At 38.7% G+C, this 26681-nt stretch overlaps 1 protein-coding gene and 1 long non-coding RNA gene across 2 annotated transcripts; one reads left to right on the top strand and one right to left on the bottom strand.

The window, feature by feature from the left end:
- The first annotated feature begins 7490 nt into the window (after positions 1 to 7490).
- Positions 7491 to 9110, top strand: LOC145610886 (uncharacterized). Its single transcript, XM_081666148.1, has 3 exons — positions 7491 to 8336; positions 8427 to 8637; positions 8866 to 9110. The coding sequence occupies exons 1-3, from the start codon at positions 7491 to 7493 to the stop codon at positions 9108 to 9110; spliced, it is 1302 nt and encodes a 433-aa protein (XP_081522274.1).
- Positions 9111 to 23529: 14419 nt separating this feature from the next.
- Positions 23530 to 26681, bottom strand: LOC145612194 (uncharacterized). The gene is made up of 2 exons (XR_014106551.1): positions 26527 to 26681; positions 23530 to 24146 (listed from the first exon to the last, which is right to left on the bottom strand). It is a non-coding gene; the product is annotated as an uncharacterized LOC145612194 (long non-coding RNA).

A 26681-nucleotide genomic window follows, 5' to 3' on the forward strand; every position in this document is an offset into this window, starting at 1 on the left:
TTTTTTTTTCAGGATGAACTCATGTGAAACGACGTCGTTCGTGACTTTTTTTTCACATTTTTAAATTTTTTGGTTGCATTTGTGGTTTAATAAAAATAATCATTTTGAATTTGAGTTATTGGGTAAGTATGAATTCAAATAAAATTATCTCAAGTATAATTCAAATCTAATAATTAATTTAAATTAATTATAACTAATATGGGATGCGTATTGAGCCTCATGATAGACATGGCTTTTAAAGTTTTAAGTCACATGTATTTTATTGTAACCTTTATCGGCATGTATCATGCATGTTTAATATGGCGATATTGGATTATGATATAAATTCGGTTAAAGAAAATTATGATATGATGTGACTCATGTGAGTGTACCATAAATTCAAAATTAGCAAGAGATTTAACTATTTCATTGCTCTTTTTAACGATTTAAGTTAATATGTTGATAATTACTTAACGAAATAAAAGCTGGAATCATTGAAATGTTCAAAATTCCAAAATGAAATGTAAAATCAGTTTGAGATAAACAATTTAGCACCACAATATGATTGTTGTGATAAATATTTAACTCAAAAACAAATGATCATCTAAAGGAATTGTTGAATTAGTTCACAATCCAAAAACATTACAATTACATTGTATATGTAAAGCAGGAATCAAACTTTGCTTGCCATGGTTCGATCCAAGATTCAATGATTTACAAATATCGTTTTGGAGATATGCATTAGAACAACAACAATTGCAAATATACTAAATAGAAACTTAACCAAAGCAGTAGAAAAAGATTTCATAATATGGACTGGAAATGTTCCAAAGTTATCTTTTCTAATAGGATTCAAGGGTTATAAAATCTATGTAAAATGTTTACAAAGATGACATAATAAGACCCTAAATCAGAGGTATTATTCCTACAATTGCGTAGAAACAAAATGTTTGTTGCTCGCGATAGTGTCTTTATAGAAAAAAAATGTCTTCCTACAAAGCCAAGTGGGAGTAAAGTTAGATCTCGATGAGACGAGCAACAAATGGATGTGGATAACACTACATCAGAGACGAAGGCGCATGAAATCAGCTAATTTGATAAAACATGTGTCGAAGCAAGCTAATTCAAGTAGTGAGACTTCCCGTCCTACGAGAATAAAAGGCTTCAAAGAGTTGAAGAGAATAATTCTATTGTCACTCATACCTATCGTAGGTTACTTAGGATCGAAACAAACAGTTTGTTGAAATTATGGTGGATTCTAAAATTTTCTTATTGGAATGGTTGGAATCCATACCTACAAGCAAGCTTTGGACAAGTGCCAACTCGAGAAATGTGTCATGGCCGCTTGAAGAGGAATAATTCAGAAAATACGTGGCCGCGTTCAAATGCATTACTCAGTAATCATTTGGTTTTGTAATTCTAACTCAACTTTCAAGTAACGATTTGTAGATTAATATGATCTCGACATGTGATGCAATCATATTATCAAATCGACACATGTATTGACTTAAGGAATTTGAAGTGGGAGATTGAAGGAGTTATGTCTTCGTCGAGTGCAATTACTAGATATATAATTGGATCAAATTATGGAGATAATTAAGTCCGGACATTTGGGTCGTCGTTTTGCCATAGCTATAGGTACTTACGATCTTTGGACTAGTAAAATAGGCCAAAACCCAATTGGACGGATCCTATAAGGTCACACAAAGGGGCTAGATCGAGCATTAGAGGACGAGGCCCATCATGGGCCTCATCACTCTAGGTGGCCGGCCATATAGAGGATTAAAAGGAGTTTGGGCTTCGTGCCCTAGTCTAATTATATTGAGATTATAAATAGACTAGGTGCCTAGGTTTGCAAGTATGCAATTTACTGATCTTTTGATCAAACCCGAATTAGCAAACACGAAACCCAACCCCTCTCATATTCCTCTCTCTCACGGCTCTCTCCTCCTCCTCGGCGCACGGTGGTGTCTCGTGGTGGTGGTGGTTCGTGTGGTGGTCGGTTGTCCGAAAAGGTGGTGATCGCGGTTTTCTTCAATCTCTCGACCAATCTAGTATTGGTGGACGGCTCGTTCGAATCTCGTGGACTAAGTAGAGGAGCAACACTTAGGGCTCTATTCTCTCCCTGATTTGCTTGTCGAATAGCTTCGTGGAATTCACGCTTCAAAGGTATGATTATGTGTCTTGTGTGTTATGCATGTGATTCTTGGGATTAGTTGCTTAATTGAATATGATTCAAATTATTTCCGCTGCGTAGTACCTATAAACTCCTACAACACCCTATCGCACTGTGCGGCTAGCTGCACCAGAAACGCACTGAAAAAAGTGTATATACGACTCAAAAAAAAAAAGGAAAGGTGGAAGTTATTAAAAAAAATGATGGAAGTTTTTAATGGGAGGTTATAGCTAAAAAAAAAATCTAAATTCTTGAGAGTCGAGGATTGAGGTTTTGGAGAAACTTCATTAACTGACTCTGTAATTATGTTATACTTCGTAGATTTTTTTTTTTTTTTTTTTTGCTATTAACAAATATTATACTTCGTTGCAAAAAAAAAATTCTTGTTGTTGCGAGTGATCGAACAAACACGACTACACGAGTTCTCCTACTAAGTGTAGTCCCAAATCAACAGCCAATTGGTACCACTCGACGATGTTGTATAACATAAACAAGCTTAACAAAACGGCGTCATGGAATTGAATTGATGGATGTTGGATACATGTGGTTTGTGGAATGAGTAATAGCTAATTCATATCAACGTATGGAGTCTCATGACTTTGCAAAATAGATTGACAAGTTAATTCAATCAAAAAGATTGACCGGGCAGCCCTTGTTGATAAAGTCATATATTCACCATATATTTCTTGGATTATTATCTTGACTTATTGAACTTGACTCATTACTGTCATTACATTCTTACTGTCCACTACTTTAAATTCCAAGAATTTTTTTATCTCGCATCTTCTATCATATACTTATGATCTACTAGACTCACATACTTCTTTCACTGTATTTATCGTACTATATACATTATAAAGTGTATGTGTTGTGAAGACCATTAAGCAAATAATTCTAATCTAACCCAAAAAATCAGAATGCTTCCTAGCATTTACAGCGGCAACCATATACTTGTATAAGAAACCTGTGAACAAACTAGATTAGTACCCATTACTATATGAGTGTAATTAAAAAATCAACACTTCAGAAGTGAGAACAACATCTACAATCTACATATAGAAAATGAAACATTGATGAAAAGGTGCCAATAATTAAATAATATAACTACTCAATATAACTAATGAATAGTTTTTTTTTTTTTTTTATAACTAGAGAATTATATTAAGAAAAAGACAAAGAGTCTATCAAAACATACAAGTTAATCTCACACAGGCAATGATTAACTCGTACTAGTTCTACTCCAAAAGGAACAATGAATATCTTGTACGTTAAGTGAATTGTTGCCTTGTTAAGCCTCGTCGTCACAAGAGAAAGTTATCAGAGTCGTTAACAACCTTGTTGATCCCATATTTTCTTGCTAACTTTGGTGCCAAAACTACAGCTTTCACTTGTGCCATAATCGGCTCACAAAAGCCTCAGACCCTCCTTGTAGCTGCAAGAAGAAGAGCCCCTAGAGCCTTCCAACCCAACCATTGAGCCTTCCAACCCAAGAGCATCACAATTAAGTTTTATAGTGTCAAATCCGCAGCTAGTTCGTTTAACAACAACAAGGTGTGGGACATCGATATCCGATCCCCCCATTATTGTTAAAAACTTGTATTCCATATTTGCCATAACAAAATTGCTCCTTCCATTATCCAGCTGCCAACTGGGTTTCAAACTTGTAACATACAATCTATGAGATGTGACTATGTGAGCAACAACCAAATCAACCAAATTACATTCCCTTTTACTTTTAAATGGTATGTATTTTTAAATAATTATATTATATTATTTTTGTACCGGACATATATTGTACATGTATCGTTATATGTTGTTTGCATCTATTGGCTCATATAAGTTGTGTAAAGTAAGATTTTACGTCAAACTCGCATATTGTTTTCTTATAGTGATTTATTATTTAATTATCATATTTGAATTGTATGTAACAAGTTTCTATAATAGTTAACTGAGGTCGATTGATGTCATTTATTTTAAACTTGACACCGGTCAGATTATTGTTTTTTGTAAATAGTTATATATATCTATAATTTTAATTAGAAGTTACTAAATTTTATAACTTGGCCTCCCATATAGTTTAGTCTAAGATCTGCTACTGATCCATAAGCCACCCACCATGTAATGAAAATCCTTGGTTCGTGCTCGGGACAGTCACACACCGTGATGCCTGACACAGACTTTTGGGTCATTGTAGAGCAAGAAGGACAAAGTCGGATGGAGGAGAGGGAGGCGGTGGAGGATGAGGATGTGATGGAGATGGAGGCGAAGGAGCAGCTACTATAATGGTAGAGCTAGCTTAATTAGTACTCATATAAAGTATATGAAGTACTTTTTTTTTTTTTGCAACCTAATATGAAGCACTAATAAGCTCCAATTTATAGAGTACATGTCGGTGAGTAATTGTCATATACTTTACGAAGTTACTAACCCATTATTGTATCTGTGGCTTCCATTTATGGAATACAATATATTTCTATGATTATCTCGTCAATATAATCGCTTAAAGGGTATGCCTTGGTGCGAGAAGGGGTAACGCCTATAACCAACGAACATAAACACATAATAAGCACATAACAAACTTTATAATCAACCACATAATAACTTAACACAATTTTACAAAATTCACTACCTTTTATTTTAAGAGCCGGCAAAAGTTTAGGGGCGTTAGTCTTTGCCAAATTTAAGTTATTATGGAAATATTCCACAAGAGACAGATCGGAACAAGTTCCATGTTTATTCCACTCATGTTCCTAGAATGCCTCGTCAGTGCGTGTGGTATAAGAAGCTAGGCCAGTATGCGACCAAGTCAGTAGCAAGAGGCTAAATAGCATGAGGAATAAATAAAAAAAATAATATCTACAATTGTAACAATTGGACATCTAAACTTACTTGCACGCAATTTTATTTTACTAATCAATACGAAGTACAAGTATTATCATTGACCAAAGAAAATAAAAAATGGTGAGCAAAAGAAGAGAGAGATGATTCTTTCCAGTGAGGAAGGCGAGTAGATCAGAAGACATAACATAACAGATAGAGTAAGCAAGTCAATGAACTCATGAATTCAGAATCCCAGATTTCCGGCCTCTTGCATAATATAACATAAAAGCTCTTTTATCATAACATAAAAATTTTAGGGAAATTATCAATGATACCCTTGTGGTTTTGGCTTTTATCAATGGTACACTTCATTAAACTTTCATTATCAGTAGTACCCTTATAATTTACCCTTAATTATTACTACAGTGATCTCAACGTTAAACAAACGTTAAGTTTGTTTAATTAGGAGGGTTAATGGGCTGGGGAACGCTAACTAGAACTAACAAAAATGCCCCCCTGGTCATTAATACCCCCAAAGCCCAACCACTACCATTTAATACTTCAAATTTTTTTTGATCATTCAACTTCATTGCACCCTCCCCTGTTCTTCTTCCTCTGAGCAACCCTAACTGACGCACGAGTGAAGCCTTTTCTTTGCAATTCTAAAGGTTAGTTCTCACTTCTTTAATGATTTTTGGGAATTTTGGTTGAGATTTGTTAGGTTTTACATAATGTATACATGTTTGCAAAATGTGTTTGCTTTTGTGGAGAATTTGAAATTGTTGTAGGATTTAGATCTGAATTATGCTCAATTTACATATGATCCTGTTAGATTGCTAAATTTTAAATTTTTTTTATATATTAATGGTGTAATTGTGTGCATGTAACAGTAACTTATGGTGTAATTTGCAATTGTGTGCATGTAACAGTGTAACTTATGAATTATGCTCAGTGATTGCTTAAATTTCAGTCTTTTCATATATTTAAATTGGTGTTGAGTGTGTTATTCATGATGAGTTTCTAAAGAAAGTGATTTTATACTGAATTTGCAGAATGATTGAGCATGATAGGGTTGTGTTTCGATTTAAGTACAAGATGCATAGAATTGACATTGAGGTGGACCTTGATGAGTGTAACTTAATGGATTTAGTCATAGAATTTGAGGATAGGTTACAGAAAAAAGGAGTAGTTATACTTAACCCTATTTTTGCATATGCTTATAGAGGTAAGAACTGGCCAATAAATGATGATGTGGTATCGTAAGGTTTTTTAGGACATTTCCCCAAGCTAATGTCTATGAGATTTTAGTTGGAACTGTTGTGAATTCAACTTCCCTCAATGATCTAGTGTCTGAATTTAGGAGGAACAAACTAGCTGCTGAAAGAGCTATGCAAGCAATTGGACATGTACTTGCACCTATCCATAACCCACCTCCTGTCATTGAACCTCAACCTGATAATCAACCAATTGAACATGAACTACTTGTCAATGAACCTCAACATGATAATCAACCAATTCTTGATGATGCTGCACTTGTTCTTGAACCTCCAGTTGAGATTGATCATGAAGCCAACCCTCTTGAAGCTACTCCTTCTACTAGGAGTAAACTGAAACCCAGGAGGAGATTGGTGCTTAAATACCAATCAGAACCTCAACCAACAAGGCATGCCTCTCTAGTTATCCCTTCATTGGAAGACTCAGACCCTAGGATTATAAACTATGATCCAGATGCTACTTTCACTGAAATAGAAGACATGTATGAACAGAATAGTGCTAAGCAGACTGAAAAAGAGTATAGAAGGGGTAGAAAGGAGTTTGAAAAGTACATGGACAAGGAAAAGGGTAAGGGTAAGTCTCTAGATAATGCTGAGGGAGAAGAAGTAGGTGGCTCTGTTGGTGGTACAACAAAGGGAAAGGGTAAAGGCAAGGGTAAGGGCAAGGGAAAGGGTAAGGGTAAGGGTAAGGGTAAGGCAAAGCTGTTAGTGTCTGATGGTGAGAAGTTACCCCATCTCCCATTTCCCCACACACTGTTTCCCCTGTTGAAACTAATACCAAGCAACCCACCATTTTACTGTCAACTAGTCCAAACACAAGAGGTCCAAATCCAACCACTAATCCCACACTTTTTACTAGAAAAATGCCTAAGAGTACAGTTGTTAGGAAAGGGCTATGGGTTAAGGGTAAGGCTAGAGAGTTGCAAAAGCCAAATGAGAGTGGGGAAGGTAGTCAACCAACTGCTACAAGGAAAGTCATTTTTTATGTTGATGGTGATGGTGGGGATGATCCCAGTGATTCTAGTGACTCAAGTGAGGATGCTGATGGTGGAGGCTTTGGAGATAAGCTTGATGATTCAGATGGTGAAGTGATCCCAGATGGTGATGTGCCAGAAGATGAGAGGGAAGGCATAGGACAACTTCCCCACATTGAAGACAACTGGGAGTAGGGATTCTAGTCTGGATTTATAGATGATGATGATGATGATAACTATTTTAAACAGCTTTACGGTAATGGTGAAATGTATGAGGATGTGAAATTTGGGAAGATTGTTCTTAGACCTTGGATGTTGTTCATAGACAAGGCACACTTAAGAGAGACTTTGAAAGATTATGCAGTCCAAGAAGGTTTTGCTCTGCATGTTGTAGCTGCAGATAACACTAGATACACAGTGACATGCTATGTTGAATGTTGTGAGTGGAGATTGCATGCCAGTAGGTTAATTGATGGTAAAACTTGGGCTATCAAGAAATTATGGCCTGATGTACACAACTGTACGGGCTTGGAAACATATAATCCTATATGTACTGTGAAATGGGCTGCCCCAAAAGTAATGGAAGATATTAGGGCTGCCCCTGATATTCCAGGAAAAGCATTGAATGAATTGTTGTTTCAGAGATATGGGATATACATGAAACAAGCTTCTTTATATAGGCTGAAAAGGTATGTGATTCAGGAACTGTTTGGTGGACATGATGAGTCCTACTCCTTGATGCCAAGGTATGCTAACATGATTTGCCAAACTAATCTTGAGTCAAAGGCATTTGTAGCTTGGCAGCTGAGTGAGAGCATTCCTAGGGTGAATTTGTTTACAAGTGTGTTTATCAGTTTTGCTGGGCAATGGAAGGGTTTTCTGGCAGGTTGCAGACCCTTGATTGGAGTTGATGGGGCTCATTTAAAGGGAAATTATGGTGGAATACTCTTGTCTGCAGTTGGATCAGATGGCAACAATGAAATTTACCCAATAGCATTTGCCATTGTGAGTGTTGAAGATAAGGAAAGTTGGTCTTACTTCTTCTGGCATCTCTACAACATAGTGAAGCAATCCAACAGGCAACATTGGACAATTATATCTGACAGACAAAAGGTATACACTTTGTTCACCATTTTTTTGTATACTATTTTGTGTGCACTTGTAATAATATACTACTTGCACTGACATTACTTGTATTAACAGGGTGTTGATCTAGCCCTAAAAGATGTGTGGCCTGATGCTAAGAGGAGATACTGCTGCAGATACTTGAGCAGGAACTACAAGAAAGAATTCCTAGGCCCTTTGATGTACACCACACCTTATTCTGGAGGGCATGCAATGCCACAAACAAGTTCACCTTCAGGAAAGCAATGGAAAGATTGCAAAAGGAAAGAGGAGAGGATGTTATGGTCTGGTTTGCAAACTTAGGTGATCAATCAAAATGGAGCAAACACAAATTTGATCCTAATGTATGCAATGACTCAAACACCTCTAACTTTGTGGAGAGTTTTAACTCCACTTTGGGAGTTGACAGGTGCAGACCTGTTTTGACACTTATTGAAGGTACAATTTTTTTTTTTTCAGTTAATACACAACTCTTATGGTTAGGATTACTTATGAATCGTATATGGTTGATTAGCAGGAATTAGAAGAGTGTGTATGGTTAGGATTGCTTCAAGGCATGGCAGAGCACAAAGCTGGGGGGATAATGACTTATGCCCCAAGATTGCAAAGTTGGCCAGGGACATTAGCAAAGCAATTTCCACCTACAGAGCCTTCCAGTCAAGTCCAAGTGAATATGAGATACATGAGGGAAGGTCTCAGTTCTCTCTAAGCCTAAACCAAAAAATATGCTCATGTGGGGCTTGGCAACTGTCTGGTATATGACAGGCTAAAGTCGTATCACCTAATCAAAAGAAATACCTAAATCCTCTAACTAAAGTAGATAGGGAAGTAGGGTCGAATCCACAGGGAAACTGGTCTTTCTACTCCTAATTAACTAATATAGTCTAAATTATCAAGGTAACCAAATTGTTGTTATAATATGAAACTATACTACGAAGATTAAGTTTAAGGAGAAAATCAGATATAAGAAGGTCTAGGGTCACAGGTTCACCAATAATTAATATTCCGGGATAAAACATAACAATCAATCAATCAACATTGCACAAATAACATGATTAACAGGCTCTCGCAATTTATTAACCAGCATAGATCTAACAGGCTCTCGCAATTTACTAGATCTAAGTTCCTATTGAAAATAGCCTTTAATATCGAATTAACATCTGCTCGATTCATCAATTCAATATTGCTAAACATTCACAATCAAATTACATCTGCTCGATTCATAATCCAATTGCAAAGAATTAGAACAATTCAATAAGAAATTATTATGCAAAGTCAATAATCAATAATAATAAATTACCCCTTCATATTAATTATGGATCCCCATAAACCCTAGAATTAAACTACTCGGACATAATCAAAACTAAACAAAACATAATAATTAAACAAAACATAACAGAAATCGGAAAGAGTAAAATACTGAGATTAATTAAAGGAGAAATCGTACCAAGACGGCGGAATTACAAGAGTGTGAGGAACAAGGAAAGGAAATAAAATCTAGAGAGAGAAAGTTAAGTAGAGAGAAGGGGGAGAAAAAACTAAACTAGAGTAATAATAATGATAAGATCTCCTAATCTTGCCTAATAGAATTACATTAATACTAAGCAAGAGTTAACGCTAAAACAAAACAAAACGGAAAGCTAATCGTCTCTGAGGAATGACACGCGCCCGGTCGGGCAAGGGCTCGCCCGACCGGGCCCGCCTTTTTCTCCCCAAAAGCTTTCTCGCGCCCGGCCGGGCGCGTGCACCGGGCGCATGTTGATTTGGCCCGCCCGACCGGGCGCGCCTCCGGGCGGAGAGAGTGGACTTGGGCGATGCTCATGGGCTTCGAAATCTCCAACTCTTGGGCCTCCGAACTTGGCCCAAGTCCTCAAATCTTCATAACCGAGCCCTTAATCACCGATTTGATCCCTCCAATCGGCCTTGGGCTATCGAAAGCGGTCGCGGTCTTCCAATACTTGTAGATGCTCCTCGAAAAACCCGGGAAATTGCTCCAAGTACGCAAATTCCTACAAAACTCAAGCAAAACTACCAAAGCACTGGAAAACACAAATTAGTAATAAAAGTGGCTCGTAGGTGCCAAAAACACTACTAATTACGACCAAGGGACGGGGATAAATATATATATAAAATGAACACATCAAACTCCCCCAAGCCAAACCTTTGCTTGTCCCTAAGCAAAGAGCTCCTCAATGAACAAATAAAACATGCCTCACCCCAATACAAAAATCAAGCACAAACGATTCAAGGTAAATCAAGTGAACATGCTTCAAAATCAACCAATCTTATCCATCTAATCACCCTTCATCCCCAACAATTGTCAAATAGAGCAAACCACAAGAGCATATAGAATTCAAGACTAGTGCTCACACACTCAACTCTCATTTATGTGGCGAGTAAAAGATGTACTCGATCGCTCTCCATCCCAACCCCTTTAATGTGAACAATGCCCTCCCAAACTCACAACACTCGTGTGTTTAAAAAGACATACACTCAACCTAATAGTCGACTCGGAATATGTCAAGTCTTAACTTGCATTGATAAACAACACTTTCATATTTACACAACCCTATGCACAAGGTCAAAAGGTCTTTAAAGCTTTTAATGTAAGGTTAGGGAAAAGGGTAGGATAAATTTGGGAATATGTGAGAGAAAAGCTATGCATTAAGGGATCCATATCCTAATAAACACATGACCAAAAATAATGGTCATAATCATCTCCAACAAAACTAACTCCAACATAAATCACCAAACATACTCCAATCATAAAAAACAATCCCAATACTTACAAAAATTCACTCATAAAAATATGATAATATAGAACAAGAGTGAATAAACAAACTTTGAACTCAAACTCAAATATTTACAACGAAACTCAATTTTTTTTTTTTCTTTTGATCAACCTTCACTTAGAACATTTGAACATCAAACACTTTTTTTTTTTCTTTTGCTCTTTTTTTTTTCTTAGAAGTTCACTTTCTTTTTTTGAACTTCTTCCTTTTTTTTTTCATATCATCATATTTTATTTTTTTTCAAGAAAATTCAACTTTTAAACTCATCTTGCTTTAAAATACGATCAAGAACAAATAACTTCTTAAAACCGCCCAAGTTGTGCAAATAATGTGCACACTACAAACTCTCTCTCACCTCACTCACTAATAGCTCCCCCAAGCCAAGCTTGGGACTAGTAACCAATGGGGCAAAATAGGCTTGTAATGTGGCCAAAAACAATAAAAAGTCAAGGCAACAACATGGGTAGCAAGAAGGGAACAAATGTATCTAAATAAATCTGAAGGCTACCTAAAAGAACAAATGCCTTCGTCCTCCACATGTGCATAATAATGAGTTATGAAACACTACTCATAGTTGCAAATCAATACTCAAATTCATTGACATACCAGGAACTAACACACATTCCTAACCAAATCAACTAGTCAAGCACTATATTCACAAGTAGTTGGACAAAATTGACGCATGTTTAGGAATCCAAGCAATTAAACTTCAAATCATGATCAACAAATCCACAATGCTCACAATCAAATACCAAGAATCAAAACAATTTTTCTCAAGTATGGGGCACAGGGAAGCATGATTTACAGTTCATTGGTTCGTATTTTTTTATTTTTTTGATTTTTCAATTTTTTTTTGTATTTTTCATATAAGGAAAGCAATAACCTAAACTAAAAAGCAATAAATCTAAACTAACAAAACACACCAAAAATAAACAAAAATAAAGAAAAGGAAAGAGAAAAGTATATACCAAATCCAAAAATCCTCCCCCAAGCCAAGATCGGACAATGTCCTCATTGGCTCGAAAGTAGCCCAGCTGGCTACTCATCCTCATCCTGGTCCATATGAGAGGACCCACCTGCTCCACCACTGGAACCTGCACCATCTGCACCAAAAGAGCTACCACCAAAATAGTTAGCGTGAAAAGTCCCCCCCGGCGGTCCCCCAAAAGGAATGTCCTGGCCGTACCCATGGAACGAGGAATAGTCTGTGTAAATACCATGGGCAGTGGGATCCCTATCATATCCCTGAGGTGGGGGCTGGAACCAGTCTGGGTAAACAGCATCGTCGGGAATGTTGCCCCGACGAGCATAATCATCATAAATGGGGTAGAGTCCCCTACCCTGGTTCCTCTCTAGGTAGCCTAGCCTCTGGTCGACAGAACCAATCATCTGTCTGAACTCGGTCTGGGTCTGCTCTATGCGACCTATGGCCTGGCCAATACTCTGCAAGTCCCAAACTGGGTCAGAGTCACCGTGAGGGACGGAATGGGACTGTCGGGGTGGTGATGGTGGCTGTGGAATGGGTTGAACTACGAGCTGTGGTTGAGCCTGGGCCTGCTGTGGATCCTCACCCCTAGCATGGGCAACTAACAGGGCGTAAGCGTAGGACTCTTGCCCTGGGGGAAAGGCGGTCAGGTCTGGGTTGGGCAAAGGAAAAATGGGCAAGGGTTGTTCAGTCCCTGTCCTAATGCACCAATGGGTGACCTGGTTCTCGTCTACCCGCAACCACCCAAGCTCCTCAAGGTACCTAGAGGTCATGTAGGTGTCGGGTCCCATGTTAGTCATTCGGTGGGGTCCACTCTCTACAAAACCGGCCTTCTTGATGGCTATCCTAGTGATAAGGCCACCAAGACGGATGGGGGTAGTGTGGTGGTTGCTGGCCGTAGCGTGCCTACCTAGGTGGTAGATGATATACCGGGCTATGTTCAATTTCTCATACCCAAACATGTAATGGCCAATTACAGCTAGTTCATTGGTCTGACAGTTATGGGGTTCATTTCTACCTAGGAAACATACACCGGCAAATCTTTGCCACATTTTAGGGACGGGGTGGTGGATAGGCCTAGCACTAGCATGTTGTGCAGAAACATGAGGAATACCAGTCAAAGCTAAATACACATCCTCCATTTTAAACTCAGCATGCCATTGTCTGTTTAATTCCGGTTCCAGTTCAAACAATTTACAAAATTCCACAAAAGAAAGAGTGATATTTTTATTGTTAAGCCTAAATATTAATTTAGGACCACTTTTATGGTTTTGAATAACAAGATAAGACAAAAATTCACAAGTTAATTCACGGTATGTCGCATAATGCATATCTACAAATTTACGCATACCAATATCGTTTAAAAATCTCCTAACAAAACCATATAAACCTAAAGCTTCTAAAGTGGGACGGTGTAACCACCGTGAGGGAATTACCTCTCTTCCGTAGAGCACCTCCAATTTCTCCCGTTGCTCCGCCGTCGCGATCTTGATCGTCGGCCACTGAGCGAGTTGAAGAGCTGGATCGTACTGTTGGGACGAGCTGGAGCTACCCCCGAGCAAATTTCGAGCCCTTTTAGCCGCCATTAGGTAGTAGTCGAAAATTGAATTTGTGGAAATGTAGAATTTTTTTATGTAGGAATGTAGAGGATGAAGAGAGGAGTAAGAAAATGTAAGAAGTTTTGGATTTGGGTAAGAGAAGGAGGAGAAATCTTAGAGAGAAGTCAGAGGAAATTTAGAGTTTTTAGAGAGATAAAGCCGAAGGAAGAGAAATAAAATGAGAAAAGAGGAAGAAGACGGGAAGAAAAAGAGATGGGGAAGGCGCGCCCGGCCGGGCTAGAGGGCGCCCGGTCGGGCGATCTTGATTGGCACTCAGTTCAGTTCTCGCGCCCGGTCGGGCGCCGTTTCGCCCGATCGGGCGATCACATTCGTCATGAGCTCCCTCTCTCGCGCCCGGTCGGGCGCCATTTCGCCCGATCGGGCGATCAGAGGGACCTGGGTTCCTTTCGCCTCGCGCCCGGCCGGGCGTCTCACTGCCCGGTCGGGCCAATTTCTCAAGATTTTCGATCTTCTTCTCGCGCCCGGTCGGGCGACCTTCCGCCCGGTCGGGCCAATTTTTAGTCCGTATACGTCAACTCTCGCGCCCGGTCGGGCGAAACTCCGCCCGGCCGGGCCCGAGAGCAAGTTTTGACGAACTTTTCTTCCTCAAAAATTGACTAACTCTTTCCTGTAAACTGTACCAAAAACTCATAAAACTCATTAAATTCCCTCCTCTCTCCTCTCATAAGAAAAAGAAAGAAAAACAAAAAAAAAGCAAGTAAAATACGGGTTGCCTCCCGCAAAGCGCTGGTTTATCTAGGTCCCGCACGACCTTTTTACCTCCATTGAGCTCATTTAGGAAGTGGAGTTAGGAGAGTCTCCTCCACATCCCTAATGGTAGCACCATCATGATACACTTTGAGTCTTTGACCATTGACCTTGAACTCTTCACCTTTGTTATTCACCAACTCCACCGAACCGAATTTGTTCACTTTTGTGACAGTGAAGGGACCGGACCACCTAGATTTCAACTTTCCTGGAAAAATCTTCAATCTAGAGTTAAAGAGAAGGACCTTATCACCCGGTGTAAACTCTTTTGGTAGGATCCTCTTGTCATGCCACTTCTTGGTCTTCTCCTTGTAGATGCGTGCATTGTCATAGGCCGACAATCTAAACTCATCCAACTCATTGAGTTGGAGAAGTCTCTTCTTGCCCGCGGCCTTAGAATCCATGTTAAGCTCCTTGATTGCCCAAAAAGCTTTGTACTCCAATTCTACGGGAAGATGACATGCCTTACCATAAACTAGCCTATAAGGTGAAGTACCAATTGGTGTCTTGAATGCCGTTCGGTATGCCCAAAGTGTGTCATCTAACTTCATACTCCAGTCCTTCCTAGACTTGGCTACTACCTTCTCTAAAATCGCCTTGATTTCTCTATTAGAGACCTCAACTTGACCGCTAGTTTGGGGATGGTAACCAAGCCCGGTTCTATGATATACACCATACTTCTTAAGTAAGTTGTCCAACTGTCTCTCGTGGAAGTGGGAACCTCCATCACTAATAATAGCTCGTGGGACACCAAACCTGGGAAATATGATTCTCTTGAATAGCTTGATGACTACCTTGGAGTCATTTGTTGGTGATGCTATGGCTTCAACCCATTTGGACACATAATCGACGGCCACAAGTATGTAACAATTCCCATTGGAAGATGGGAACGGCCCCATATAATCGATACCCCAGACGTCAAATATTTCAACTTCAAGTATCCCAGTTTGGGGCATCTCATGCCTCCGCGAAATGTTGCCAGTCCTCTGGCAAGAGTCACAAGCCTGCACAAAAGTGTTAGCATCTTTAAACATGGTAGGCCAAAAGAAGCCTGACTCGTTAATCTTGGCCACCGTTCTAGAGGGGCCGTGATGTCCACCATAGGGTGAAGTGTGGCAACTAGTAAGGACGCCGTGAACTTCCCATTCGGGAACACACCTGCGAAATAATCCATCTGCACACTCACGAAACAAAAAAGGATCATCCCAAAAATAATGTTTAACATCAGAAAGGAATTTCTTTTTCTGTTGGTAGGACAAGTCAGGAGGTAGAGTACCACCCACCAAATAATTAGCAAAATCTGCATACCAAGGGTGATTCTCTACGACTGCAACCAGGTTGTCATCGGGGAACGAATCATCTATAGGAAGAGAATCCTTACCCTCATCATACCTGATACGTGACAAGTGATCTGCCACTACGTTCTCTGCTCCCTTTTTGTCTCTTATCTCAATATTGAAATCTTGGAGCAAAAGAACCCACCGGAGTAGCCTTGGCTTGGATTCAGCCTTAGCTATTAGATATTTCAACGCTGCATGGTCAGTAAAAACAATGACTTTAGAACCAACAAGATATGATCTAAACTTTTCTAAAGCATATATAACAGCAAGAAACTCCTTTTCCGTGGTGGCATAATTGACTTGGGCCTCATCTAAAGTTTTGCTTGCATAATAGATAGCGTGCAAAACTTTATCCTTCCTTTGTCCAAGCACGGCTCCTAGAGCATAGTCACTTGCATCACACATAATTTCGAATGGAAGGTTCCAATCGGGAGCACATATGATGGGTGCTGATATCAAAGCCTGCTTAATCCTGTCAAAAGCCTCAAGACACTCGTCAGTAAAAACAAAAGGGGCATCCTTAAGCAAAAGCTGAGTTAGTGGTTTAGCAATTTTAGAAAAATCCTTGATAAAACGGCGATAAAACCCCGCATGACCCAAGAAACTCCTAACTCCCTTAACATTAACTGGGGGAGGTAATTGCTCAATCACTGAAATTTTAGCTTTGTCCACCTGTATGCCCTTATCAGATACAATATGACCCAAGACTACTCCCTCTGTCACCATAAAGTGACATTTTTCCCAATTTAGAACCAAATTGCATTCTTCACATCTTTTCAGGATTTTAGCTAGGTTAATTAAACATGCATCAAATGAGGAACCATAAACACTAAAATCATCCATAAAGACTTCCATGATAGACTCTATGAAATCAGAAAAAATGCTCATCATGCAACGTTGAAAAGTAGCAGGCGCATTACACAAACCAAAAGGCATTCTACGATATGCAAAAGTGCCATAAGGGCATGTAAATGTAGTCTTTTCCTGGTCGTCAGGGTGGATCGGGATTTGGAAAAATCCCGAATACCCATCCAAATAGTAAAAGAACTTATGGTTTGCTAACCTCTCAAGCATTTGATCAATAAAGGGAAGAGGGAAGTGGTCCTTTTTAGTGGCGACATTTAGTCTACGATAGTCAATGCACATACGCCACCCTGTAACAGTTCTAGTGGGAATTAATTCATTTTTATCATTTTTAACGACAGTCATCCCACCCTTCTTAGGAACCACCTGTACAGGACTTACCCATTTAGAGTCAGAAATAGGATAGATGATACATGCATCAAGTAACTTCATAACCTCTTTCTTGACTACCTCTTGCATATTAGGATTCAACCTCCTCTGGGGTTGAACGCAGGGCTTGTAATTGTCCTCTAAGTGTATCCTGTGCATACAAAAATCAGGGCTTATACCCTTGAGATCATCAATACTATACCCTATTGCCCTTTTGTGGGTTCGGAGAACCTCTAAAAGTTGAGAAATTTGTGGGTCATCCAGTGCAGTACTAATGATCACAGGGTACAATTCCTGCTCATCAAGGAAAACATATTTTAAATGGGAAGGGAGAGGTTTTAGTTCAGGTTTCTTCACCTCTGCAGGTTTTGATTCCTGAACCAAATTTACTACCTTCACACAATCATTAAGATCAGATTCCTCGGTGGCAAGAGCTCTTTCTAAATCGTCCACCTCCTTGCTCCATACGCTCATGTCACCTGCAGACAAATTTCCACAAAGAATTTCCTCCAAGGGGTCCCTTGCAAGAACCTGTGGTAAGCTTTCCTCACAAATATCATCCATTATATCAAGCACATCAATCAAATAACAATTTTCTTCAAGCATTGGACCTTTTAAAACTTTCCCTAAATTAAACGTGATATTATCGTCGCCTACAGAAAGGGTTAGTTTACCATTTTTGACGTCAATAATGGCTCCTGCAGTATGGAGAAAAGGTCTACCTAATATAATGGGAATTTGCGTGTCCTCAGCCATGTCTAGAACAACAAAATCAACGGGGATAAAAAATTTACCAACTCTAACAGGTACATCCTCTAAAATACCTAAGGGGTATTTAACAGAACGGTCTGCCATTTGCAATGTTATATTAGTAACTTTTAAATCACCCATATTTAATTTAGCACAAACAGACGATGGCATTACACTAACAGAAGCACCTAGATCACATAATGCTTTATCAATGAAGACATTACCAATATGACAGGGGATAGAAAAACTACCGGGATCCTTTAATTTAGGAGGGGATTTATTCTGTAAAAGTGCACTACATTCCTCAGTGAATGCTACGGTTTCTACCTCATTAAAGGCCCTCTTCCTAGTCAGAATGTCTTTCATAAATTTAGCATATGCAGGAACCTGAGTAATAAATTCTGTGAAAGGAACTGTTACCTGCAAATTTTTAACAACCTCCAAAAACTTACCAAACTGTTTATCCAACTTAGTCTTCAAGTGACGGTTGGGAAAAGGTAGCTTGATAACTGGTGGTGCTTCCCTACTCTTCTCCTGGGGTGCATCCTTCCCTGGGGTTGTACCCTGCAATGAATCATCAAAAATATTAGCATCAGGAATTTTACCCTGCAGCCCTGCAGGGGAAATTGGTACAAAGGAATCAGGATTAGCAATGTCAGATAATTCAGGTTCATCCTCTTTGGGCATTTGGGGCCCATCATAGTGTGAACCACTCCTTAGGGTGATTGCATTAGCATGATCCGTTGGTTGCATTCCCTGCGCTGGTAAAGCTCCCTGCTGACGAGATTGAAGGGTAGAGGACAATTGTGCTATTTGGGTGTCCATGACTTTATTATGGGCTATAATAGAGTCAATCTGTTGGTCTCTACTCTCCATATGTTTTTGCATGTTGGTCAGCATTGCCCTAATTTCTGATAAAGCAGGGTCAGAAGATGTAGTAGGGGGCTGTGATGGGGGTTTCTGATTAGCATGAGGATGGTAATATTTCTGCTGTGGAGGGGGTGCTTGTTGTGGTTGTTGTGGAGGTGGAGGATTTTGAACATTGGTGCTACGGTAAGATAGGTAGGGATGGTTCCGGTAGCCAGGATTGTAGGAATTGGAGTATGGGTTATTTTGCTTGTAAGTTTGAAAAGCATTAACTTGCTCCATTGAACTCCTGCAATCTTGTTCAAAATGACCTATACTTCCACAATTTTCACAGAAAGCATCATTAGCATTATTAGAAACAGCAGAAACATTAGCAACAGAATTAGGATTGTTAGTAGTAAGATTATCTAGTTTCTGACAAATAGAAGTAAGCTGGCTTTGCAATAAAGTGACTGAATCAACATGATGCTTGCCCTTGTTAGCAAAGCCTCTAGCATTCCCATATTGGGAATTATGGATTGCCATATCTTCGATAACCTGACCTGCATCATCAACATTTAAATTCATAAATCTACCGCTAGCTGCGGAATCTAAAATTGTCCTAGATGCATTTCCTAAACCATTGTAAAAAGCTTGAATCAACTGCCACTTCGCCAAATTGTGGTGGGGACACTCCCTCTGCAGATCCTTGAATCTTTCCCAAGCTTCATATAATGCTTCATCTGCCTCTTGGGCAAAATTCTGGATGGCGCTTCTCAATAAAGCTGTTTTCTCTACAGGGTAATATTTATTATAAAAATTCAACGCAAGAGTCTCCCAGTTAGTAATACCAAGTGCAACTCTATTCAAACCATTAAACCATAATTTAGCTTTTCCACATAAAGAAAAGGGAAAAAGAATCTCCCTGATTTGATCCTGCGTTACCCCATTCTGCCTAATAGTATTGCAGTATTGACAGAAATCTGCAATGTGAAGATTAGGATCTTCACCCTTTGCTCCACTGAATTGCTTCCTTTCTATCATCGTAATGAATTGGGGCTTGATCTCGAACTGGACTCCCTCGAGATCGGGCGTAGGAGAAAGATGCGGAAAATCTGTCAGCGATGGTTGCGAATAATCGCTAAGCTTACGAGGTGGTGGAGGTGGTGGTGTACCCATCTCTAGTTCTGAATCAGAAGAATGCTCCGAATCACTAGAGGAAGGTAATGGATTTCCAGGAATATCACTACTCCCGGAATCTGCTAAGATCTGCCTGTAAAGATTCTTTTGTCTATGAAACGAGCGTTCGATCTCAGGATCGAATGGAATGTAACCTGATCTGGAACACCTGGGCATAAACAAAGAACTAAAAAAAAACAGATATTAGTACTACCTCAAAGAACTAATGTCCCTTGAGGCAAAAAAGAAAATAATCTAAACTATAAAAACAATTAGAAATAAAAATAAAACCGTTTCCCCGGCAACGGCGCCAAATTTTGACAGGCTAAAGTCGTATCACCTAATCAAAAGAAATACCTAAATCCTCTAACTAAAGTAGATAGGGAAGTAGGGTCGAATCCACAGGGAAACTGGTCTTTCTACTCCTAATTAACTAATATAGTCTAAATTATCAAGGTAACCAAATTGTTGTTATAATATGAAACTATACTACGAAGATTAAGTTTAAGGAGAAAATCAGATATAAGAAGGTCTAGGGTCACAGGTTCACCAATAATTAATATTCTGGGATAAAACATAACAATCAATCAATCAACATTGCACAAATAACATGATTAACAGGCTCTCGCAATTTATTAACCAGCATAGATCTAACAGGCTCTCGCAATTTACTAGATCTAAGTTCCTATTGAAAATAGCCTTTAATATCGAATTAACATCTGCTCGATTCATCAATTCAATATTGCTAAACATTCACAATCAAATTACATCTGCTCGATTCATAATCCAATTGCAAAGAATTAGAACAATTCAATAAGAAATTATTATGCAAAGTCAATAATCAATAATAATAAATTACCCCTTCATATTAATTATGGATCCCCATAAACCCTAGAATTAAACTACTCGGACATAATCAAAACTAAACAAAACATAATAATTAAACAAAACATAACAGAAATCGGAAAGAGTAAAATACTGAGATTAATTAAAGGAGAAATCGTACCAAGACGGCGGAATTACAAGAGTGTGAGGAACAAGGAAAGGAAATAAAATCTAGAGAGAGAAAGTTAAGTAGAGAGAAGGGGGAGAAAAAACTAAACTAGAGTAATAATAATGATAAGATCTCCTAATCTTGCCTAATAGAATTACATTAATACTAAGCAAGAGTTAACGCTAAAACAAAACAAAACGGAAAGCTAATCGTCTCTGAGGAACGACACGCGCCCGGTCGGGCAAGGGCTCGCCCGACCGGGCCCGCCTTTTTCTCCCCAAAAGCTTTCTCGCGCCCGGCCGGGCGCGTGCACCGGGTGCATGTTGATTTGGCCCGCCCGACCGGGCGCGCCTCCGGGCGGAGAGAGTGGACTTGGGCGATGCTCATGGGCTTCGAAATCTCCAACTCTTGGGCCTCCGAACTTGGCCCAAGTCCTCAAATCTTCATAACCGAGCCCTTAATCACCGATTTGATCCCTCCAATCGGCCTTGGGCTATCGAAAGCGGTCGCGGTCTTCCAATACTTGTAGATGCTCCTCGAAAAACCCGGGAAATTGCTCCAAGTACGCAAATTCCTACAAAACTCAAGCAAAACTACCAAAGCACTGGAAAACACAAATTAGTAATAAAAGTGGCTCGTAGGAGCCAAAAACACTACTAATTACGACCAAGGGACGGGGATAAATATATATATAAAATGAACACATCAGTATACCATGCAGACATGCAGTGAGGGCAATGCTACATGCCAAAGTTGATCCATACAATTATGTGAGCTCATGGTACTCTGCTAGAACCTACAAGCAAGTGCACAATTTTGTGATTCACCCATTTCCTAATTCAAGTCAATGACCACCTATTGATGCTACCCACCCTCGGCACATCCACCCACCAAAGATGAAGAGAGGTGTTGGTAGGCCAAGTAGAAACAGGAAAAGAGAAGAGGGTGAAGACCAACCAAGGAAGAGGTCTAGAACAGTGAAATGCAGCAATTGTGGGAATTTAGGCCACAACAAAGCAACTTGCAAGGGTGGTTTAACTGGAAAGGAGTTACAGTCAGTGAAGGCAATGGTTGTTAGGAACACAAGATCAAGGGATCAGTCAAATGCAGCAAAGGAAGCTAGAGCTATGTATGCTGCTACAGAGATCTCTTCTTCACAATTGCCAAGCCAACCACAGGACTTGTCCCAATCTCCCTGAAATCTGTTTGGTTGCTGCAGCAGTAGGTTATTAGGACTGACTTTGATGTATTCAATCAGTTTTTGAACATGTTTTACCAGTTTTTATTAATGCAAGAACTTGTCTTTTTTTTTTTGGGAAAGTACTTAGCTGTGAATGCAGCATGACTTCTGTAAAGTACTTAGCAGAACTAGCTGTTTTTTTGGGAAGCAATACAGCATGACTTGTTTGCATATATATATGATTATGTTAGTACTTATTTGCTTATTTTTGTGCTCTCTCAAAACAGTAAACTAAAGACAAATGTTGCAATATAACATGAAGATAAACAACTTCCATTAATTTCAACTACAAATTCAGTACATGTTTTCAAACCACTATCTTAAAAAGGTTACTATTTCAAAGCCACAATCAACAACACCAAATACATCACTAGAGCTAATTTCACAACCATGTACATGAAATCAGCAAATTCATCAGGTGCATACACTCTGTAAATTCTACCCTTAATGCATGAACAACACCTAGCCATGGATCCTTGCCTCCCTCCTATGTCCCTTGAAATTTGGTCTTCACTTACCCACATAAAGAATTCACATAGCCTACACTTATAATATGGCCTTCTAGGATTCGCAATGGAGTTTGAAAATCTAATATCCGCAACTCTTGGTGGTTCACAATTGCAATTCATGGCTCTAAACCATGTAACTCCCCCATTCAAATTGCTTGAAGATGAAACCCTTCCAGAAGAAGCCATTAATATAAAACCCTTGAAAAAATTGTAGATTAGAGAGAAAATTTCAGAAAGAAATGGAAACAGGGAAGAGAGGGGTGAAGGTTATATATGAAATAGGAAAGAAATAAAAGGAGGGAAAAATGTTGGGATTTTTGGAGGGAGATTAAAAGGGGCATTTAAGTCTTTTCGCGTTGCCTAGCCCATTAACCCTCCTAATTAAACAAACATTTAATTAAGGGTAATTAAGGGTAAATTATAAGAGTGCCACTGATAATGAAAGTTTAATGAAGTGTACCATTGATAAAAGCCAAAACCACTAGGGTATCATTGATAATTTCCCTAGTTATTTTATGACAGAGGGAGTTGTAATTTAGTACTTGAAATCTCAAAGAGTCGAAGTAAATATCATTACTCCTGCTTAAGTTCTAGCATACATAATCTAAAGAGTATACAAATACTTCGTATACCTTGCTAGTAAAATTACTTCGTACATGGCAAGTCTTGCTGACAAAAAACTGCATAATCCAATCCAACTATTTTTCCCAACTATGTTAACAGTTGCTTTCTGCTTAGATTCAGTAGATTGGTGAACTGAAGAAAATACACAGTATTAGAGCAGCAAGACCTCGTTACATGATCTGATCATCATTGACCCAAAGAACAGCACAAGGGGTAACAAAACCCGGCAATTTCCCAATACGTAGACAAACTTGTTCTCCAGTAACAAACCTGTAACATTTTCTCATAGCCAAAAATTGATTAACCAGTACATCCATGAGAGATTTCATAGCCAGAATTTGGCATAGTTCTAGCTTCAACTTATAGGTAAACTCCACTGATGTACAAAATTCTAATATCCATTCATAAAACTTTAACGACACAAGCATCTGACAGTGCAAGAATTATTTGTTGAAGTATAACAAGAAACCAAAAAAAGAAGCTTCCTTAAACAGGTAGTTGGAACAATCTGGTCTCAACAAAAGCTACAAAGAGATCTGAAATCAAGAATTTAACCAATAAAATTGAGAGCTCCATACACTGAGATGACAGCAGAAAAGATACTAAGGCTTTCTTTGCGGGAGAGGCAAAAGCTTAGGGTCTAGACGAGTCTTAGAAAATACTTGGACTTCCATTTGACCTCCAAACATACGATGACGTGCTAACCAAAACAGCTTGTGGCGCAATTCATGCCTCTCAGCTTTTATGTCCAGTACACATTTCTGGACCCTTGTCTCAAATTGTTCTCGGGACTTTTTGTCAATGTGAGGTGACCGTAGAACAGTATATAATACTCTAGTTTCAGGCAGTGAAATCTTTTGTGTATGAGGTGGAAGGCTTTCCAAAAATGGACGGCCAAAAGAGCTAACCACTACACGGATCTTTGTACTCATGGCTTAGCCTGCTTTACAAATTGCAGAACAATTGATACAGTAAGTATAAGCCCACCATATAGCTATAAAGATATATCATTTCCACATATAACTATCAACAAAAAAAACATGAAGCATTGCTTTCAAATTAGTGAACTGTAAACAGAGCCTAGTTTTCTTCCTTCTTTAATTTTTGTGATGTGATCACTTTTCAAAAACTCCAAAACTTCCCCCAAACACCAAATTAGCATAATTATTGTAGAAATACCTTCCTTAAAATAGCTATATTGAGATTTTCTACCCTGAGTGTCGTTACAGGTGAAAAATTAATAGCACAAATATTGCCAAGATAAGCAAACAAATTATCTAGAGTGCAAAATTTTCAACCAAAGGCCACTGGTGTAGTATGGGAAGGAAGCTTGGATAAATAGGTTGGTTCTTCTTAACAAGGAAGAATTTGCATACAACCCAAAATTTAAGCCAACTCTGTACTTTCCAGAAATAATCCCCAGGCAATACTGATCATTTAGGCTTTCCAACAAATTGCTGCCTTCACAGCAAACCTTAAAGAACTTCCTAATGGGTTCCCTTGACCTTTGGCAAAATGAAAGCCTGATAGGCCTTTAAAGCATATCCGTGGTATATATATAAACTGCAAAGGATTCACTTAAGGTTCAATCATACCATAAAGCCAAAAATATTTTCCAGCTCACTATATTTCCATGTTAAATTTCATAGTCCTACAAGAGCCTTTCAGGTGCTTCTAGGATATACTAATGTAAAGATCACAAAAAATAAGTTGAAAGAAGAATGAGAAAGTATTTCTCATTTTGTCTTAGTACTTTATAAAAATTATAACAATAATAACCCACCCACCCTCCCCCCCCCCCCCCCCCCCCCTTTTCCCAAGGCCCTACCAAATTCGATCTCGGCGAGATAAAGGGTAGCACATCAAAAGTCAGCCTAAAAAAGGGAAACTAAACTTGACAATCTTGGCACTCAGAAGGTCCAACCACTTTTACGTTAGCCAGCATGTGAGCAACAAAACCGCTTTCACACAATAAAGACACAAACTCCAAAAGAACAAAACCAAGGCAAATCACTAAAGATTGGAGTAAATTTATCACATCCCTCCTTAAAATTACAAAAAACTTTCATCCACGAGGACCGCAGCTCAGTATCCTTAATGTTACACACACAAAAAAAAAAGTCGAAGTCTTCCATGTACATATCCAATGAGTTAAGGAGTGAGGATATAAGTTTCCTAATCCAAGTAACACGAACTTATTCTCAATCTAGTCACAAAGCTAGTATAAGACAAAGCATACAGTACAAAAGAGCGGAAATGATAAGTATGGAGAACCAATGACACAAACGTCTTTGCCAATCCTGAACAAATACATCCGATTCACCATCACCTCTACCCCTTTGCCAATCCTAAACAAATACATCCCGAAAAAAACAGTTTCTTCTCTTGCACGCTTAGACTTGAAAGAATTTGAAACACAAAAAAAGAAGTTTATTTGTTTTGATATGATGTGAGGAGAGACCGATAGATTGAGGAAAGATTACAATGCAGTTTGCTCTAACTTTGGAATACCAAATAAAACTTTCACTCTTCCTTCTTTTCTCTACATATTATACAAACATAGAGTAATCAAATGTAAGTGCTTTCTTCCTATTCTAAAAATGAGCATCATAGAAATATTTGAAAATGACAATCATTCTGCTTCACCTAAGCTCTATTGGGGTAACACTAAAAAAGATGTTCAAGGAGATTGTATGAATAATATAGGCTATCAGTGTAAGCTTGTTCGCTAACCTAGGAAAATTGTCATATTATTCATCCTTTCAATGCAAACAGATAGAGATGTTAGTGAATCGGATGCATTTTTGTTCAAGATTGTTAAAGAATTATATGCCATTGGTTCGGCGTTATTATCATTTCCTTGCTTACTTAAAGAGAAATCAGCCATCATACGAGTATTAGTTTTCTTTTTCTCACTCCACATTCCAAAAAACAAACAAATCCTCATTAAAAAGATTCAAACTTGAATCAACAAATCACTCCTTATATCATACTTAAAATCACAAACTTAGTATAAACCAGAAATAAGCTAATGGGCTCAAGAAATAATCTGAACAAACTCCATTTTCATAGTCCTGTCCTAAAATTATAGGGTTCTGCAACACATTAGCAACCAAATTGGATTCAATTGTCAAATTAAATAGCCTCTCTTCAGAATATGAATATCAAAATCCTAGCATTGTGATAATCTTTCAGTAATTGTATAATAAACCAATAATTTAATAAACCACATTAGAAGAACCCTAAATCGAAATAAATTAACGATAAACCCTAAATCGCGAAATTGATATTCGATGATTTAAAGAGCATAAACATCTTACCTCAAAAACTGCTTCAATGGAGGAAAGAAAGCTCACTTTGAAACCGCTTCAACGAGAATTCAGTGGAGGAGTGAGTGAAGGGGGGAGGGGTACAGCCGTACAGCGGCGTAAAGCTCCCAAACAGGTGGGAGAAATTTTTTTACAGTTCCTCTCAA

This window comes from Chenopodium album, chromosome 24, assembly GCF_948465745.1.
Source record: "Chenopodium album chromosome 24, dcCheAlbu1.1, whole genome shotgun sequence".
NCBI classification, from domain to species: domain Eukaryota; kingdom Viridiplantae; phylum Streptophyta; class Magnoliopsida; order Caryophyllales; family Amaranthaceae; genus Chenopodium; species Chenopodium album.